The 19,018-nt window shown below is 39.4% G+C and overlaps 3 protein-coding genes across 3 annotated transcripts in view; 2 read left to right on the forward strand and 1 right to left on the reverse strand.

The window, feature by feature from the left end:
* rpl15 (ribosomal protein L15) overlaps window positions 1-19,018 on the forward strand; it is a 194,226-nt gene that overhangs the window by 85,319 nt on the left and 89,889 nt on the right. The window lies entirely within an intron of this gene.
* sf3a3 (splicing factor 3a, subunit 3) lies at window positions 7,220-12,683 on the reverse strand. The gene is made up of 17 exons (XM_054605741.1): window positions 12,393-12,683; window positions 12,234-12,281; window positions 11,654-11,706; window positions 11,292-11,397; window positions 11,118-11,190; window positions 10,865-10,956; window positions 10,690-10,772; window positions 10,319-10,457; window positions 10,163-10,231; window positions 9,988-10,055; window positions 9,389-9,496; window positions 9,217-9,286; window positions 8,936-9,100; window positions 7,947-8,057; window positions 7,733-7,823; window positions 7,580-7,635; window positions 7,220-7,486 (listed from the first exon to the last, which is right to left on the reverse strand). Exons 1-17 carry the CDS (start codon window positions 12,486-12,488, stop codon window positions 7,409-7,411), a joined length of 1,506 nt encoding a protein of 501 aa, XP_054461716.1. The 5' UTR covers window positions 12,489-12,683; the 3' UTR covers window positions 7,220-7,408.
* LOC129097050 (ubiquitin-conjugating enzyme E2 E2-like) overlaps window positions 14,956-19,018 on the forward strand; it is a 60,386-nt gene continuing 56,323 nt past the window's right edge. The window contains exons 1-2 of the mRNA XM_054605749.1: window positions 14,956-15,096; window positions 18,653-18,850. Of these exons, the coding sequence (XP_054461724.1) occupies window positions 18,660-18,850 (191 nt within the window). The 5' untranslated portion in view covers window positions 14,956-15,096; window positions 18,653-18,659. The remainder of the gene's footprint in view (window positions 15,097-18,652; window positions 18,851-19,018) is intronic.

A 19,018-nucleotide genomic window follows, 5' to 3' on the forward strand; every position in this document is an offset into this window, starting at 1 on the left:
CATTGGAGGTCAACTAAGGGCAAATTGACCAGACTGTGTTCCTTCCAGTGGAGGAAATGCTTCTCTAGCAGAATCAGCATCTGTAAGCCAAATTCAGATTTTTTTTTCAAAATAATGACCAATATGTTTGCCTACTCATTGCATAACCAATAACGTCATCGCTACTATAGGGGAGTAATGAGAGACTAACAACGCATCATTTTTTCAGTAACTTAATCTACATCAAATATAACTATTTATAGTATTTTTCCTGTATGTATCTTCTTCAAAACCATTTTCTTAAAAATTCGAAACTGTTTAAGTTGTCGCTACTGATTTTGGACATATGAGGTACTTCCTTTTATTACCGTATTCACACTCTAATCATGCTGGCAATGTTATATTGAAATCTGGCAATGTGTGATCACATATGAGGAAAAGTTTTTTATATTATGTTTATAGGTTATAATCAGAAGAATCCTCTCTCCAAAATATCCTGGTGGAAACATACATTTAACCAGGTTTTGAGCGGGTTTGTTTGGAATTCCCACAAAAAAACACTCTTAGGTTTAGTCAACAAAACCAGTAAGTTAAGTTGAGGAAAAACGCCACGGTTGGGCTCAAAAAATACGTAAACTTTCAAACATAAACGTAGGTATGTAGGTTATATAGATATATTAGACCTTTCTTTACGTGTTAAGTTAACTAGTTCATCTAGGTTCAGGAGCAGGGCCACGTCTCAACCACACCAAGGCCTTTAAACACGGACAATGAATATAATAAATTCCGATCTGTTGTGAACAACCAGCTAACTAGTAGTTCAGAGATTTGAACTCATTGTTCAAAATAATAAAGTTTGTCATTAAAGAATTGAGCCAACACGAATTATGCAAAAAAATGTACATGTGCTATGAAGTTAAACACCGGAGTACATTTTACATTTTTATCTTTTTCTAAACACAAATAAGTTTCCTGTTCTTTTTTCCTGTGAAAACGTGAGAGCTCTGAGAGGGTGCCGCCGTTGCCTTCACTGAACTCCTTCAGCACTCACATATTATTTATCTCACAACATATCACCAAGAAAACGATTGTTTGGTGTTTTTAGGATAAGCTCAAAGTAATAGATGAAGAACAACATCCAGGGATATGACAGGGGTGTACTTTGAACCTTCGCAGAAGTATAAAGTATGGTACATAATAAAAACCGATGAACAGAAATTTAAATTTCAACATTTTCATTGATTTTTTTTTTTTTTTTTTTTTTTTTTTTTTTTTATTGATTTAGAAGTAAATTGGGAGGAAACCGGAGTACCTGGAGTAAACCCAACCGCCCTAGCGGCCAACATGCAAACTCACAGAAGCTCAGGCCTGTAATCCAAACCCTCACCTGTGAGTTCACATTGCTGACCACTAAGGTGGCCCTTAAAGCTCAAGTCCTGCCCCACATCTGGGTAACATCCTGTCCCACTGGTCTCTTCCCCTTACAGGCCGTTCACTGCTCTCTGCCCTTCAGAGGCCAGTGGAGCAGAAGGTAACTCAGATGGGATGCAGGACTTGAACTCTCTATTGCATTCACGTTGAAGGAAAAAAAAAAACATCATGTCCAATTTTTTCCTTCAAGATGAATGCAACATTTTCACTTACACCCTGCTTCGTGTGAAAGGTGCAGTGAACGCTTTGCGGATGGCGTTGAAGAATCTGCCGATGGAGCACTTCTCCTCTGGTGGTGGATTCATCAGGTGGCATTTGGTAATGCTGGCAATCTCTTCTTCAATCGCCTGGTTTTCCAGTTTGAATAATAACAGCATGGTGTTTGCACTGCCCCACTTCTTGCAGAGGTCCTTGAAAATGGCCTTGTCAAGGTTTTTTAACATTTTTAGGGTGATTTCAAAGTCTGTTTTCTCGACCTTGTTCCACATTCTTTCAAACAGGCGATCAGCGATGGTCTTTGGGTTTTCCAACATGCAGTTCATCTTTGCTTTGTTGAAGATGTGAGAAACCAGCTTCTCCACAATTATCCTGACAGACATCTTCTTTTGCATCATCTGTGCTATTGGATCCTCAGATACTAGAAATGAGGGTGTTGTTGATACTGACTCTCTGTCCTTCAAAGCCTCTGTCACCCTGTCAAAGTGGATGCCCGACTGAGTGGCCAGCCACCACCTCACCAGTCCCAGGTGACGCCACACTTTGCTCTGTATTTCTCCATACATGGCTGCACGTGACTGGGAAACAAACACTGACCTTCTGATTGCTTCTGGCAGAATCTCAGGTATCATCACCTTTGTGGTGTGATTGTAGAGGAGATCACACAGTGCTTTTGTGAACACCAGGGCTTGGTTGTCGGAGAGATTTTGTAATCTCTGGTACACACTTCCCTCATTTCCATCTTGTGGTTTTGTATCATCCTTAGTCTCAAGCAGAGAGTCAACATCCTTGATGAAGGACTGCATTAACTCCCTGCTTTCAACTTTGGAGTCGGGGTTGAAGTTGTTCTTCAGTTCGGACGCCATTTGATGGATCGACATTTTGGCAAACTGTGTGGCAAAAAAGTTTTTTATCTTGTTTGCCACTCCTTTCAAGGACAGTTTGGACTTATCTGTGGGTTCTGAGCTGGTCCTTGTCTTGATGGATTCGTGGCTGGTCCTTGTCTTCATGGATTCGAGGCTGATCCTTGTCTCTGTGGATTCGAGGCTGGTCCTGGTTTCTCTGGATTTTTGGCTGGTCCTTGTCTCTGTGGATTTGGAACTTGTCCTTGTCTTCATGGATTTGAGGCTGATCCTTGTCTCTCTGGATTTGGAGCTTGTCCTTGTCTTCATGGATTCGAGGCTGGTTCTTGTCTCTGTGGATTCTTGGCTGGAAGCATCTTTCTCTCTCAGACTCTTAACCTCATCATTGATTGATGCAACGATGGATTCTGCAAGATCTTTTATCTCTTCTGAGGATTCAGATTGCAGCAGTTGATACTCAAAGTCCGCCATAGTATCCAGAAGAGGGTCTGTGATTTCACTGACCGCTTTCCTTATAATGTCCTGGGCTGCTTTCATTGCGTTGGTCTCAGAGCAGATCAGTGATCTTCTCGAGACCTTCTTCTGCGTTTCTGATTTCACAGATCTGTCTTCTGACTGGCAGATATCATCATCTGGTTGCCTGTCAGGGTCCAACACTGAGAAGTTGTCCAGACTTTTTCTAGACCTGCTTGATCTAGGTGTGCACAGTTTTTTCACCTTGCCCATGAAGGTTTTAAACATGCAGCAGGCATGGTGGACCATGAGAGTGAGTCTGCGAGGGGTAGTGACATGTTCACTAAACGCCCCGAGCCCCGAAGTGTCCGTGAAATTCAGAGAGTTGAGGATTTCTGTAACTTCCGAGACGATCAGTTTGGTCAGTTGTTCCGAGCTGTCACATTTGACTTTTTGGTTGATCTGCAGAACGCTAGCAACACTCTGAGGGATTGTGTCGCCCAGACTGGACAGAACACGCTCTTCAGAAATGTTTGTGTTCTTTCCGCTGATTGCCACCTTCATGGATTTGGACACTAATATGTTTAGGTCCAAAAGCAGCTCTGCCAACATGACTTTTGTGGCCTCATCAGCTGCACCTTGTTTCAGCAATTCCTGCTGTTCCACTGTCATTCTTTCGAAAAAGGATTCAATCAGTGGACGAACTTCCTTCACTCTGATCACTGACATCTCTTCTGTCTGTGAATTTCTCCTGGAATCCATTTTCTGTATTAAAATTCCTTGCTTTCCTTCCTGGATAAGTGATCACGTCTTGTTAGTGTGACTGTCTTACTGAAATGTGAGAAAATGAATTATCCCCTGGAATAGTTAAAGAGTTCTTTATCACACCAAAGCCACTGACAAGATCAAAGGAGCAGCTGCCTTAGATTCCGTCAGTGAAACCCCGCCCCCTAACAACGATTGTAGCAACCGTTGCTAGGCACCTGCAGCACCCTCTCAGAATTCCAAGCCAAGCAATAAAAAGAAAAATCTAAAATAAATGAGCTTCATATAATATTTAATTAATTAATACTATCTTTATATGTATTCATCTATGTATCTAGGAAAAATCAAGCATTTTTTGAGCATTAATGCATGTAAACATATTGTAACAATAACCTGATATACAAATATGCAACTGAAAATTAGCATAATAGGTATATTAAACTGCTGCAAAATAAATGTTTTAATGTTTATTTGAATTAGATTTGTTTAATGTTATATGTTATTGATGGGTTTACAGTATTTTATGATGGTTTTCAGGTGTACATTTACCATACACTACTGGCTCCTGAGTGGCCAGTAATTTACTGTTAATGTACAGTCAAATACTTTACATTGTACAGTCTACAGCAGCATACTGCTAAATCACAGAAACCTGGACATAAACTGTAACGTTACAGTTAAATACAGTAATTATCCAGCAGCATACTACTTAATCAAAGTACTATAATCGCATAGTTACTGTGAAGTCACTGGGAAAAGCTGATATTTCACAATCATTTTCTTTGAAAATTATGCATTACATCCGTCCCAGTGTTTTTTGTTTTTTTTCGTTTACTTACTAAAAAATATTTAAGCTGACACTCTATGTGTCCCATTCAAATGTACCATTCAGAGAACGGTCTACTACATCCTACATCTTAGCAGAGCTAAGACATAACCAACAGCATCCCCTTGTGTATTTAGTCAGTCATTGCATCGAGACCACAGTACAGTGCAATGCTTTTTTGTTTTGCATTTTTATTATTTTCTTTGGACAGTTTGTGATGAGGTACGCAGAAAATTATTCATCATCTTTATTAAATACAGATGTATATAAAAAGTACTGTGCAGCTTAAATATGTATTCATTTGGTGTTTATCTTAATCACTATACATATTTATTCCTAGATAGATAGATAGATAGATAGATAGATAGATAGATAGATAGATAGATAGATAGATAGATAGATAGATAGATAGATAGATGGATAATAGGCCTAACTACAAAATTTCGCAAGAAATTTTGACTGTGTGGCTGCTACTGCCCGAAGACGTTGCATATATTAACAGTTCTGAGACAGCTATATCAATGGGGTTCATTTAGGATTAGTTTGAGGTTTATTTAAAAAAAAAAAAAAGTCCAATTGCATAAATAATATTATCAACAGAGAGAAAATACTCTGCCGAACGCGTTGATGTAATTTTATGTTGATATGCTTTATGTGTGGTAGAAGCCAGTCACAACAGATATGAATTAAAGCAGCGGCAGATTCATTGGGTAAAAGGTTCATCCAATCAGAGTAAACTTCTCTAAATATTTTATAATTTTTTTTATAAAAATACTGCTTTCGATTGATGGGGCGAAATACACACACGAGCTCATGCACACAAACACACACACAGAAACGCGCGCACACACACACACACACACACACACACACACACACACACACACACACACACACACACACACACACACACACTCTCTCTCTGTCAATCAAATTACCAAGTTCATGAAGGCCGCCTTTCTCACAGAGTTAAATCCCAATAAACAATCTTATATGTCAGCCATTTTGTCCTGCTTAAACAATGCTATCACCATGCTAGCATCAAAATCCCTACACTGCGTCTCCTCTCCAAGACTTCAGTTGGTTGTTTTAATTAAATATAATGTGGAGCCATGTTTAAAGCTGTTTGTGTGTATGTGTGTGTTGTATGTGTTTAAAATGTGACCATGAGGGTTAGTTTGGGGTTAATTTGAGGTTAATTTAAGGTACATTTGAATAAATATTTGAGTCCAATCGCCAAAATAACATCATCAATAGAGAGAAAAGACTCTGCCCATCACGTCGATATATTTTTTATGTTTGTGGTGTTTGAAATGTGACCACGAGATCAACTGACCAAACTGATCGTCTCGGAAGTTACAGAAACCCTCAACTCTCCCACTTTCACGGACACTTCGGGGCTCAGGGCGTATAGTGGACATGTCACTCCCTCTCGCAGACTCACTCTCATCGTCCACCATGCCTGCTGCATGTTTAAAACCTTCATGGGCAAGGTGAAAAAACTGTGCACACCTAGATCAAGCAGGTCTAGAAAAAGTCTGGACAACTTCTCAGTGTTGGACCCTGACAGGCAACCAGATGATGATATCTGCCAGTCAGAAGACAGATCTGTGAAATCAGAAACGCAGAAGAAGGTCTCGAGAAGATCACTGATCTGCTCTGAGACCAACACAATGAAAGCAGCCCAGGACATTATAAGGAAAGAGGTCAGTGAAATCACAGACCCTCTTCTGGATACTATGGCGGACTTCGAGTATCAACTGCTGCAATCTGAATCCTCAGAAGAGATAAAAGACCTTGCAGAATCCATCGTTGCATCAATCAATGATGAGGTTAAGAGTCTGAGAGAGAAAGATGCTTCCAGCCCAGAATCCACAGAGACAAGAACCAGCCTCGAATCCATGAAGACAAGGACCAGCCTCAAATCCACGAAGACAAGAACCAGCCAAAAATCCAGAGAAACCAGGACCAGAGACAAGGATCAGCCTTGAATCCATGAAGACAAGGACCAGCCACGAATCCATGAAGACACACTTGACAGAGCCATTAAAACACAAGCCTTCTATAGTTAGAACTAGAACATGAAACCACAAGTTTCAGTTGACATTGGTATCAATCTTTTCATTTGGTACTATTGGAAAAAATGTGCCTTATCATAGCTATTTTTCCAAAAAATGTCAAACTATTCCTCTTGAATTTGGGTTTAGTGCTCTCTGCCAGAAAAAAACTAATTTGAAAGAGGTGATGTGGGATAATCAGGCTGCAAAGTTGCTGAGATACCTGTCAATATTTCCTCAATTAAACAATAACATTCTGAATGAGAAGACTGATCGGTGGTTTCTAAATGTTTCGACTTGTCATCCCATAAAACAAAGAAAAATCTGCTCGTACTGAATGCAACATCAACATTTTTTTAATTCGTCCAATTCTTTGGTTTATGTCATCCCCATGATCCTGTATTATATTCTCCTTGGCAACAGGTTTGTTCATAAAAAAAAAGTACAAAGTATCCATGTTTTAGTTTATTGCTCAAGTGTTCAATCATAATCACAGTCAATTGCAGCAATAAATCAAATCCCAGTCCCAGACAACCGTCTCTGCCGAGTAAAGTCTGAACACTGACAGAAATCGTCCAAGAGGGAAGACTCACCAGAACCAACGGGAGATAATAAAGAAAAAACAGCAGTGACAAAAGTACTCAGTTTATTATAATGATCAATGGTGACGACATTACAAAGTCTGTAAAACAACATTACTACTTACAAATAAAAAGAAACATGGGCGATACAAAATATCACAAATCTTAAAAGGACGCTTATTACTTGTAGATTTTTTTCAATTTTTTTCCATCATATTCCTGACATTCCTCCTCAATCTACAGCAATCCTTGTCTCTTCAGATCCTCGTAGGTCTTCTTGTTGACCACATTGCCACTCGAGTCCTCGTACTCCTCCTGAAAAACACACAAGTAAAAGGAATCAGCATTATATTATAACTAGGAGGCGCCGTTTCCCCGACCAGTCGTCCTGATTCCATCCTAACTCACCTCTGTGTCTGGCTGCCACCGCTCTGATGCCTTCTGGGACTTCAGCTTGGACCACACTGGAGTAACAAACGGAAACAGAACATTACTGACACCAACTTCCAAAACTTTCGAAAAAATCAAGATGTTCATGACGAGCGAGACAAGGACTCTTACAAGAGACAGCGTCCTCGATCTGCGTGACGTTGGCGAAGTGAGCGGTGTTGGGGATTCCCAGGCAGCGCATACCGTGAGCATGCCTCCATTCCTACACACACACACCAAAAAAAAATCATTTATTTTGTTGTTCTATGATGTTGACAGTGTTTTGAGTGCAGATTTCACACTCAACTCTGTAACAATGAATATGTGACATAAATACACAACATACCGCAAAGTGCCTCTGGAAGGCTTTGGGTCCCCTGTAGGTGTAGTTTCCACAGATCTCACAGTTGTAGTTGATGTTCAGCCCGTGGAGTTTGTAGAGCCAGTATGGAATCGGCTACAGGGATAAAATGGCACACATTGATACGTGATTAAAAAAAAATAAAAAAATGAGTGGCACATAAAAGAAAAGCATTGTGAAATTAGGATTATGCAGCAGCAGTTTGAATGAAAGTTTAAATCATTTTATAGCAACCGGGAAGTCAAAAATCATAAAGTTAGGGGGGGGAAGAATAAACATTTTTATGCTCCATAAAGTTTGGTGAATTTTTAGGACATTTGTCTAAGCTTTTTTTCCAGTTCTTTCTCTTCAGGGCTATTACAACTATGTAAATCATCAGTCATATCCAAACATGTAAAAATGACTCTATGCTAGTAGATATAAGTAAGAGCAACAGACATCAGAGTCACTATGGAGACTAAAAGGGTTGTTCAGTAGTTTTGAAGTGGGGTTTTATGAGGTGCTTATCCATAGTCATTGTATCTACAGTAGATGGTGGTACAGGACAGGAGTACCAGCAACAGAGCAAAGCAATGATTATTCTAGGAGGGCCTTTTTATTAGGTGGATAAAATAAGTTTTCCCCATATACAACCAAGTACTGCTCTGCCCGCTCTGTGTGCTTCTGGTATCTTCACGTACAAATAAAAGTGACCTTAACAACAACCCAAATTCGTAAAAAAAAATGTGTATTGGTTTTAATTTACAACAGGAGGTGTCCCTATCAGAGTCACAATTCAGTATCTGATCTGCATTCATTTGCAAAACATCTTCCCCGAGTCTGATTGACTTCACATGATCTACACTTTCGAGCCCTGCGAATTTTAGAGACCTTCTGATTTAGGTGCAATTGCCAAAGAACGCCGACATCAACGCGAGTCAGAGGACTCGTGGTTTTGAACGTTGTGTTGTTTTGATACAGGGTCGTGACCTCACCTTGCCGTCCCAGCCCAGCGGCAGGTTCTTGGGGTTGTAAATGATCTCGTTGTCCTCGTCTTCGCTCTCGCTCTCACTGAGCTGCTCCTCCTCCTCTTCCTCGCGCTCCTCTCCGGTCCTGGCCTGTTTCCTCTGGACGTTCTCATGAGTCAGCTGCCTCTGCTCCTGTAACCGCCCAATGCCAATCAAAACCGTCAGGGTTTGGGACTGCAACGAGCTAGGTAAAACACGTTTATCAAACCCTTCGTTCGTGAATTCAACAGTAGACATTTTTAACTCACCCCGAGGATCTCCACATATTCATAGACTTGAGATTCCAGGAAGCCAATTTCCTTGTTACGCTCTGTGTCTCTGCAGAAGTGATGGATGGAAATTGTTATGCATTATATAAATGAGCACTATCATAAAGACACGGTCAAGCATTAGATTGATTTTTTTTAAACATCCACTTACTTTTTAGGGCCTTTGGCTTTGGGATTCTTGGCGAACAGTGAAGGGTCCAGCGATTCCAGGGATTTGCCTTTTGTGCTGAAGAGCCTCTGAGCTCTCTCCTCCAGAGTCCTGTCCAACACACACACACACACAACCGGATTTAATCGGTTGTCCTAACTGCATGCAGAACGTGCACGAATAGCCTAGTAAATAATAAGCATTCCCATCCCATGTCCTTGCTTGCAGTCTGAATGCTGTCCACATACTAGAGGCTACAACTATTGTTTCCCCAAAGTCACCCTTGGGCGCCAAAAATGATTTGTTTAACCACACATTTAAATTAAGTTTAATAGAAAAACAAGTTGACATTTACAAACAATAAAATGTATTAATTGCCGGTAACTGTGCCTAGGACAGCTCCTGGTGCCGGTTGTCATGGGTACCCAACATTCCAATTGCACTGCGCTTATAAATATCAAATTTATATCACCCTTTCAACTTCTCAAAACTTGTAAGAGTTAAGTTTAAGGTTCTGCAGACATTTAAGACACACACACATATATATATATATATATCTCAGTTTAATGTTATTCTTATTAGCATGCAGAAGACATTCTCACCCTCCACATTTCAGTCCCAACGCCATGAGGGCAGACTTCAATCTGTCCAGACCCAAGGAAGCCAACTCCTGTGAAAAGGAATAAGAAAAACACACCAGTCGAGGTATGAATAAGCAACCCGAGTAGTATTTTTTAAAACATAAATCTTTAAATGTGAGCACAAACAATGTTTTACCTCCCAGGAAGAAAAAGCAGAGAGGTCCAGATGAGCTCCAGCGTGTGTCAAAGCACTGCTTGTTTCTTTCTACAAAGAAAAACACAAAATTAACAGGTCAGATAAGATGTATGCCCAACACCCTAACCATCTTCACATATGAACAGGAGAACTTACAGGCCAGCCTGGGAAGGTCCCATTGTCCCATTTCTTTTCAAAGTCTATCAGCACTTTGCCGTAGAGCTCGTTCTGGTCCAGCAGAGGTTTGACCCGTTCTGTGTAGTCCTGCAGATACTCCAGCAGCATCTCCAAGTACCTGCACAAACAACCACCACACTGGGTTAGTACAAGAACACACAGAGCGTGCACATATTATCCTAATCTACACACATTTATGCGTTATTTATAATATATTGAAAAGGTCCATGATACGTCTTTAAGTTAAGATGGGTTCATTTTCTTGTCTTTACAGCTAAATATATTTCTTCTTCATGTTCCGTACAGCTGTTAGCTGTCAGTTCTGATGGAAATAAGCATGATGGACCTACTTTCTGTATTCAGCATTCTTCCTGTCCTTGGGGATGTCAAAGAGCTGGTCGAATGAAGACAGGTAAGAGATATACTCCAGTTTCTGTAGGGAAAGAGCAAAGATTGTGGTTAAAAATAACTTATCCAGTTTAGAGGAACAGCATGAATTATGCAGACTTAAAAAGGGATCATAACCTCGGCTCCCTTCAGGTTGATGAACTTCAGGTAGCAGTCGTGGAGGTCGAGGTAGCGGCCGTATCCTTCCTCGTCACTGAACTCCACCATGTCTGTAAAAGACAAACAAAACCAGACCAGTGTGTTAGCCAGCGACATCAGTCTTAAGTAGATTACTTTTAAACGAGGTAGATCCCTAAAATGGTCAGCTGACCTTCTACAGAGCAACAATCCTAAGGAAGCCTGCCTCTAATGTATGGATATATAGACTTACTCTGAGCCTCCTCGCTGGGGTTCTCTCTGGCCTTCATCAGCTCCTCAAACTCTGCAGACATGGGAATGGAAATCTACAAGAAAACAAAAGAAAAGTATTATTGTTCATTTTCTTTGTCAAAAAAGGTTTACATAGTTTCAAATTAGACTGTATAAAAAGTAAGAGGTTAACTACCTCATTTGGGTGCTTTCTGTGAAACTCCTTTATGTGTTTCAGTCTGTTGTAGAACTCTGCGAACTCATTTGGTCCTGAGATTGCACCAAGCTCATCTTTTCTCATTCTGTCGGTAAGAAGAAGAAGAAAAAATGTTCAAGATAACAGGTTAAGAGACTGTGTGTAACTAGTATGGTACAATTTCTGTTTCTAGGTTGATCAAAAGAAATAGAATAGAAAACATATTGAGACATTGGGTATTGTGTTTACCAACTCAATATAATTACACAATCTGCAATTTGCAAAAAAGCACCATTCAAACAGATCTGGATTACAATTAATGTTTGTGTAGCCTCTTTAACTGGAGCAGGTTAGTCACTTACCCATCTTTGTCTTCATAGGAATCTCTGAGATTTCCACTCACTTCCATATACCTCTGTCAAAAGAGAAACATTTTCATGTAAAGCATTTAGCATGATCGTATAACTTACTGGACTCAGACCTGCATTCCTCTGTTAATACATCATCCAACTACTTTCTAACTTCTGTCCAATAACATGTAACACTACATTATGGGGATAAACTGTGAGTACAAATTAGAGTTGTTAATGTTTACATTTACAGTTATTCTTGCTGCCACATACAGTACCAGTCATGAGTTTGGACACACCTTCTCATTCAACTACTTTGAAGAATCTAAAATATAAAACATATTCTGTTTGTTGAGTATAATTTGTTTGTTTACCACATAATTCCATATGTGTTCCTTCATAGTTTGGATGTCTTCAATATTAATCTACAATGTAAAAAATAATATTAATATACAATATACACAGTACCAGAAAAAAACCATTGAATGAGAAGGTGTGTCCAAACTTTTCACTGGTACTGTAGAGGACATAAATGATCTGTTCCCATCTAACTCATAGTGTTGCCCGGAAGTCAAACTCTTCTTTAACTTACATCCAGCATGGCTCTGGTCCGATGATCAGAGTTAATCTGTTCCCGCAGCTGTCAGGAAAAAGAAACAAAGATCCACGTGAGAACAAGTCCACTCACAGGTATGTTTAAAGCTTGCAGTGTTGGGTTAGCAGATAGTGCTAATGCTAGCATAGCTCCTACCGTGGACTTCTTGTGTAACATTTCTTTCGTCTTCGCATCCATCAGCCTCTCCTTCTCCTCGTGGTAGCGACGCTGTTGCTCTAAAATAGTCTCCATTGTGTGTAAATGTGTCGTAGTTTGATTAAAGACGAAATAAGCACTCTAACTCGTCGGTTTTTGTAATGTATCAGCGCCCCCCGCCGAATCTGCTACGTTTGTTTTCAATGGCGCATGTCTGGAAGCGAAGGTCCGTCGCTTAACTCGGCGTAGAGAAACATCGACCCGGCATAAAAGGTTCCGCCCTGGTGATTTAGTCCCGATTGGTCCACGAACAATAGCGTAACTATTTCTAAAATGAAAATTAATTGATTCATTCATTTATAAAAATAAATAAGGAGCAGAGAGTCAAGGAATTGTAAAATATGGAGGAAATAGTGCTCATTTACTTATCTATATTTAGTCACTTTTCATTTTTTTAGGGGTCTACATGTGTTGTTTTAAAGCCCCAATGTGTGTCAGATATAATATTGATTAATTGGCCTTTTTTTCCCCTTGCAGAAGCAGGTCACCAAGCACAGATTAACACTAACAACTCATGCATCCTGAGTATGGAGCTTCTTCTCCACAGTCTGTGTAAAGGACTGTAAATGATTATCTATCTGTGTTATTATTGTCCCCGAAATTGTTTTTTTTGAAATCCTGGTGCACACTTTTGAAAACATGATTGGGTCTATTCCTCTCTTTTGCACTTCCTTTGTAGTCTACTATCATCAAAGCCTGCCATAACGCTTCACAGAGCACCCAGTTTGCGCGGACTCGCGTGGGAGCGCGCACGGAGGCGGTCTGATTTGTCAAGCTGCTGCAAACAAAAGAAGAAATCGGAACTGGGTATTCTCTACCTTAAACATAAAATAATGATGAGATGTTTCATGAAAAGGTCAGTATGTTACTGGGTGTAGGGACATATGTAATTCAATTTGTGGCAAAACGATTAAAAAAAAAAAGAATATTTTATTGGAAATAATAAAAAAAAATCAAGGTAAAGTTTGCCACTTTGGATCCAAATTGTAGTTCTTGTCTCTTAAAGAGCATTCACTGAACAGAAACGACCTAAAGTAAAAGAAGAGCAGTGTGACTTTAATTTTTCTTTTTCTACTAAAAAATAATGTTAATGCTCGCTGCTCCAGTTTGTTTCATAAAAAGGCAATATGCAGTAACTATGATTTTTTAAAGTTTGGTAGACAATTAGTCGACCTTACTCCAGTAGCCTAGAGGATATTATTTAAGACAGGGGAAGATGAAGATGTAACATTTTTACAGTAACAGAAAAGAAGTAACATAAAGTGCAACAGATTAAGAAATTACAAAATTGGCTATATACAACATATGTGTTGAAAAAATAAAACTGGCATAGTTAATGGATGGAAGATAATTACAAATCACCTGTAGGCCCTTCTGTGTTTATGTGTGTCTGAATAGCTGTGCAAATATGTGCAAAAGTGGTTTGTCAATTTTTAGATTAGATTAGATTAGATCCAACTTTATTGTCATTGCACAGAGTACAAGTACTAACACAACGAAATGCAGTTTTAGCATCTAAAACAGGTGCAGTGCAATGTGCTGGATAAATAACAGTATAAATAACAGATACATAATGATAATAAAAAAAAGAAAAATAACAGTATGAGTAGTATAAACAGTGTGAACAGTGGATATGAAATGCAAGATACATTTTTTATTTTCATTTTTTATTTTTATCTTGTCTTTCTTCTACTATGTCTCTTTGTCTCTTATTGTCTTATCTTATCTTATATACAGTATATTGTATATATATTGAGATAGAAGTGAAGATAGTTAAGTTAAGTTAAGTATAGTTCAGTTTTTAGTTTTTAGTGTGTAGCTTTTAAATGTCTGTAAAGCGTCTTTGAGTACTCTGAAAAGCGCTCTATAAATAAAATGTATTATTATTATTATTATTAAGATGACTAATAAAGGATTATTATCTTATCTTATCTTATATACAGTATATTGTATATATATTGAGATAGAAGTGAAGATAGTTAAGTTAAAGGTTAAGTATAGTTAAGATAGAAGTTTTTATAGTTAAGTTTTTAGTGTGTAGCTTTTAAATGCTGTTTGTAAAGCATCTTTGAGTACTCTGAAAAGCGCTCTATAAATAAAATGTATTATTATTATTATTATTATTATTATTAAGATGACTAATAAAGGATTATCTTATCTTATCTTATATACAGTATATTGTATATATATTGAGATAGAAGTGAAGATAGTTAAGTATAGTTAAGTTTTTAATGTGTAGCTTTTAAATGCTGTCTGTAAAGCGTCTTTGAGCGCTCTATAAATAAAATGTATTATTATTATTATTATTATGAAGATGAACCTCTTAGATAAAATAAAATAAAAAAAAACAACACTACACATGAACTAAACGCAGTGTGACTTTACATTACAAGCAGTCACCTCGCGTTATGGGTTCCACCTGGACTTTTACTTTGACAGCGTGAATCGGAACCGACGCGCGTACCGGCCGCTGACTCCACCGCGGCGCGTTTGGGCACATTCTCTGGCAGTCAGTGAAGGCGACGGGCGGAAAGCAGCGGACGAGCAGTGTTTACAGATCACGGTCACGGAATAAACAACCAGCGGACACTGCAGCACCCTGTCCCCCTCCTGCCGCCGTGCGTCCAGCAGCCTGCTCGTAAAGGTGAGCGCTCCTCTTATATTCTGTGGAAGGACGCAACTCTGCAAAGGGAATAAAAAAAAGAAAAAGGGGCTATTGCGTTATCTTGTAGAGGGAGGGAGGAGGGGATAGAGAGAGAGAGAGAGAGGGGGGGGTGCATTCATTCCAGTCTTTTGTGCAGGAGCAGATTTTTTTTTTTTTTTTTTTTTTGTTGTTGCAGCGGTCACTTGCAGTGTGTTGCACAGCCTGCATCGGATGAAGTGTCCGGGCTTTGCATCTCGCTTTATCTGCATCAAGATGTCTCATAACGAGGATGTTAACTCCTTGCAGATAGAGCCGGGTGGGTGGGTGGTGGTGGTGGTGGTGGTGGAGGAGAGAGAGAGAGAGAGAGAGAGAGAGAGAGAGACCGGGGGCTTCTCCACGTTACAGCCCCGGTACGTGCGCCCTCCTCCTCCTCCTCCTCCTCCTCCTCCTCCTCTTCTGCACGAAGAATGAATCATTTAAAAGCAAATCGTCTGTAACTGTGTGTGTGTGTGTGTGTGTGTGTGTGTGTGTGTGTGTGTGTGTGTGTGTGTAGATGACACGAGGATGCATTAAGTGGCATTTGTCTAAATGGTTAAAAGCCACTGTTTCATTCGGTTGACACCCATTGCACCAAAACAGTGCAACCAGTATACATTAAACTTCTTTAATAGGTAGCCCTGAAGCCTTTTCCCCAAATGAAATGCATTGGCTTAACACACAGTGAGAAAAAAAAAACCAAATGTCAAAGTTGAAATGTCATTTTGTTTAATTTATTTTTTTCTTTTCTTAAAGAACTGGGGAAAAAAAGAAAAAAAAAAGGTTTAAAAGCAAATTAAAACATTACCAAAAAAGCAAAAACTGCGTTAAGCAAGCTGCCAGATGTTTTGAAGTGCACTTGACATGTTGGTCTTTTCAGTTGAAGGGGACTGAATGTATTGGCACCGTCGGCTCTCTCTTGGGTTGTGATTTCCTGTAGGCCCGATCGATAACACACGATTTGTGAAGCTTCACCTCGGTTGATATTTATGGTTTGTGGTGTTTTGACAGTTTCACACCTGAAGAGGAAAAAACATCTGTCTGACAGATCTACTGCTCCGTCTGCAACTTTTACTTTCAGTGTGTTTTGTCCTCAGCCCGACACCTGGAAACACATCATTTTACACATTGTAATAACAGCTTATCCTGAGAGGATTCAATTTACCAGAGCATGTAAATGTTCTAACCTTTTAAACTGATGCCCCCGTGTGTCATCCTAACCCATATAATCCCCCAATTATCTCCCATATCAGCTCACCGCCAAAACGCAGTTAATTGCATCAGATAGCCTGTGTGCAGTGGCTGTTTGTCAAATGTCAGAAGCAGAGTCAGCTTGCCAAAGCCGCTGTCATGTTTATCGAACAATCTGTCCTTACTTCTGTCCAATTTGATATTCATTTCAGCTCCAACGGCATGCAGCAGCGATGCCCCCCCCCCACACACACACACACAGCCGTTCATCTAGTGTCATACATTTTTCATGGCAGACTAGGGAATGTAAATAGAGGCATTCACCTTGACGTTCACACCCACCCACACCCCCACAGAGACACACACACACACACACGCGGAGTGATGGAGGTATTGGATTTAGTGAACATGACCTTGTAGGTGTCTCTTTATTATTGAGACTCAAGGCTTGTGACCAGCGGATGTTCAACTTGACTGATTCCGGATGAGTGGTAAAAGATCCGTGGTGTGTATTTACCTTTTTTATCCTTATGTCGCTCCGAATATACCTCTGAACGGGGTTAAAATGTTATATTTTTTTTGAGGTGGAATGACCGGCAAGGCTGCTATTGACGATTGATTCATCTTTTGGTGTGAAAAAAAAGTCTGCAAATAGAGAATAAGTGAAAAATGCCAATTAACCCTACTCAGGTTACAAAAAAGTCATGCTTTCTTTTATATAATTGAGACTAATAATCCAGGTAGTGGTGGGGTTTTTGTTGAAATTAGTGCCACTATTGAACAGAAATGAAAAAAGTCCCACAGACTACATGACATGTCATCACATTCCCATATATATATATATGCAGTATTTTAAAGATGCTGAGTAAATGATCCAATTTAAAGGACCAGAAAAATGTCCTGAATTGGTGAATGAACGCGAAAACACAGACATTTCCATTCAGGTAGTTAAAAGGATGCACTTTTCTTCAATTATCGTTTTCCCGAGCTTTTGCAAGAGCAGTTGAGAGGCACTTGAGATCCTCCCGATCGTCTATATAGCGTTTTTAAAGAGTACATTTAACTTGAGCTTTAAGAAATGTACCTTTTATTTTTTAACACATTCACTCTCCCAAAAGGTAAAACAAATCTTGAACAGTGCAATTATTCTCCTGGCCTGCAGAGTCAACTTCTTTTAACAATTACAAGGCTCACATTCAACGATTCTCTTCTCATTAACAAAGGATTAATGCACCTCGATGCATTAAACGCAACGCTTGATGGGTCCATCTTCTCAAGTGTGAGGAGTTTTCTGCCTCCCCTTGGTTTTCTATTGTGAACTGAATAGCTTTGTTGGACCAACAAACCAGACAAAAGGAAATTGGGAGTGACATTTTTCACAGTTATTTAAGAACAATGAATCAATTCAACGAGAAAATAAGCAGCGTATTGACAATAATCATGAGTTGCAGTTCATCATTTAATTAATGACTTTTCCTTATTCATAAAGACGCTCGACACTATCTTAATATGATGAAATACGCAGTAGATATGGGCATGATATTACAGGCAACATGCAAGTCTGAGTGAACTTTTTTGATAAATTATTCCTGACTGCAGAATGTTGATAATAATTTAAGCAGACAAACTAGACTACTGAATTTGCCATAAATCCCCTGAATATTAGTCTATTAGGTTAAAACTAGCTTTGAAAATATGGAAATAAAAAGTTGAGGGACAGAAAATGTTTTACCACTTTCTATGACCCCTATTTCTTTTATGCATCACAAATATACTTATAATGCCTATACTCTTTACTTCAAGCACATTCATGATCACTTAGAGTAACTTATAATGACATATTAATGCATTAAAACTGTGATTATAATGCATTAAATGTAACTTACAATTGAAATACGCTAATACACTCATCCCTGCAAAAAGAAAAGTATTATGATACTTGACCCTATGATTCAATATAAAGGCTTTATAAAGTGTTATTATTGTTATAAAGCATTATGCATATTTTGTGAGAGCTTATAAAAATACGGTGCTTTAAGCAGATTATTACACATTTAAATGTTTATAAATCACTATAGAAATGAGTGTCAGTTGTTAAGACAGGCCATTTTTCAAACACAAATCAAAATAAAAGGTCATAAAAGTTCATACTTGGCCGAGGACTTAGTAGTTTTGGGAAACAATCCCAACTCAATGTCCACTTATTAGCGTTTTGGTGGCCTTTCACCCAAATCCCAGCGTTTTCTTCAGCAGATTGAGTTTGCTCAGGTTTGAAGTAGCTGTCTTTGGAGGATTCAGCGTGCATAACCCTTAATGTGTGTGCGCGCAGTGTCAGCATGTCCAGTGAGGTGCAGCCGAGGCCGGACGACAGCCCCAACACCAGTGGGGGAAGCTCGGACGCCGAGCAGAGGGAGGCGGCCCCGCCGGAGCAGCCGGGACCCGAACAGCGGGACCAGACCCAGCCCAAGAAGAAGGAGGCCAAGATCTCCAGCAAGACCGCCGCCAAGCTCTCCACCAGCGCCAAGAGGTTAGAGGTCGTTTACTTTTCTGTGCTCGCACCGCCCCGTTGGCTTTACGGTTCAAGTGGTCATCCGTCACTTATGATGTTAAGATATTTCTCCGTCTTTAACGCTAATAACTCACTGTTGTTTTTTGTTCTGGGTATTTCTAGAGATCCTCTGACAATCAATGTCAT

Source organism: Anoplopoma fimbria, chromosome 10, assembly GCF_027596085.1.
Source record: "Anoplopoma fimbria isolate UVic2021 breed Golden Eagle Sablefish chromosome 10, Afim_UVic_2022, whole genome shotgun sequence".
NCBI classification, from domain to species: Eukaryota; Metazoa; Chordata; class Actinopteri; order Perciformes; family Anoplopomatidae; genus Anoplopoma; species Anoplopoma fimbria.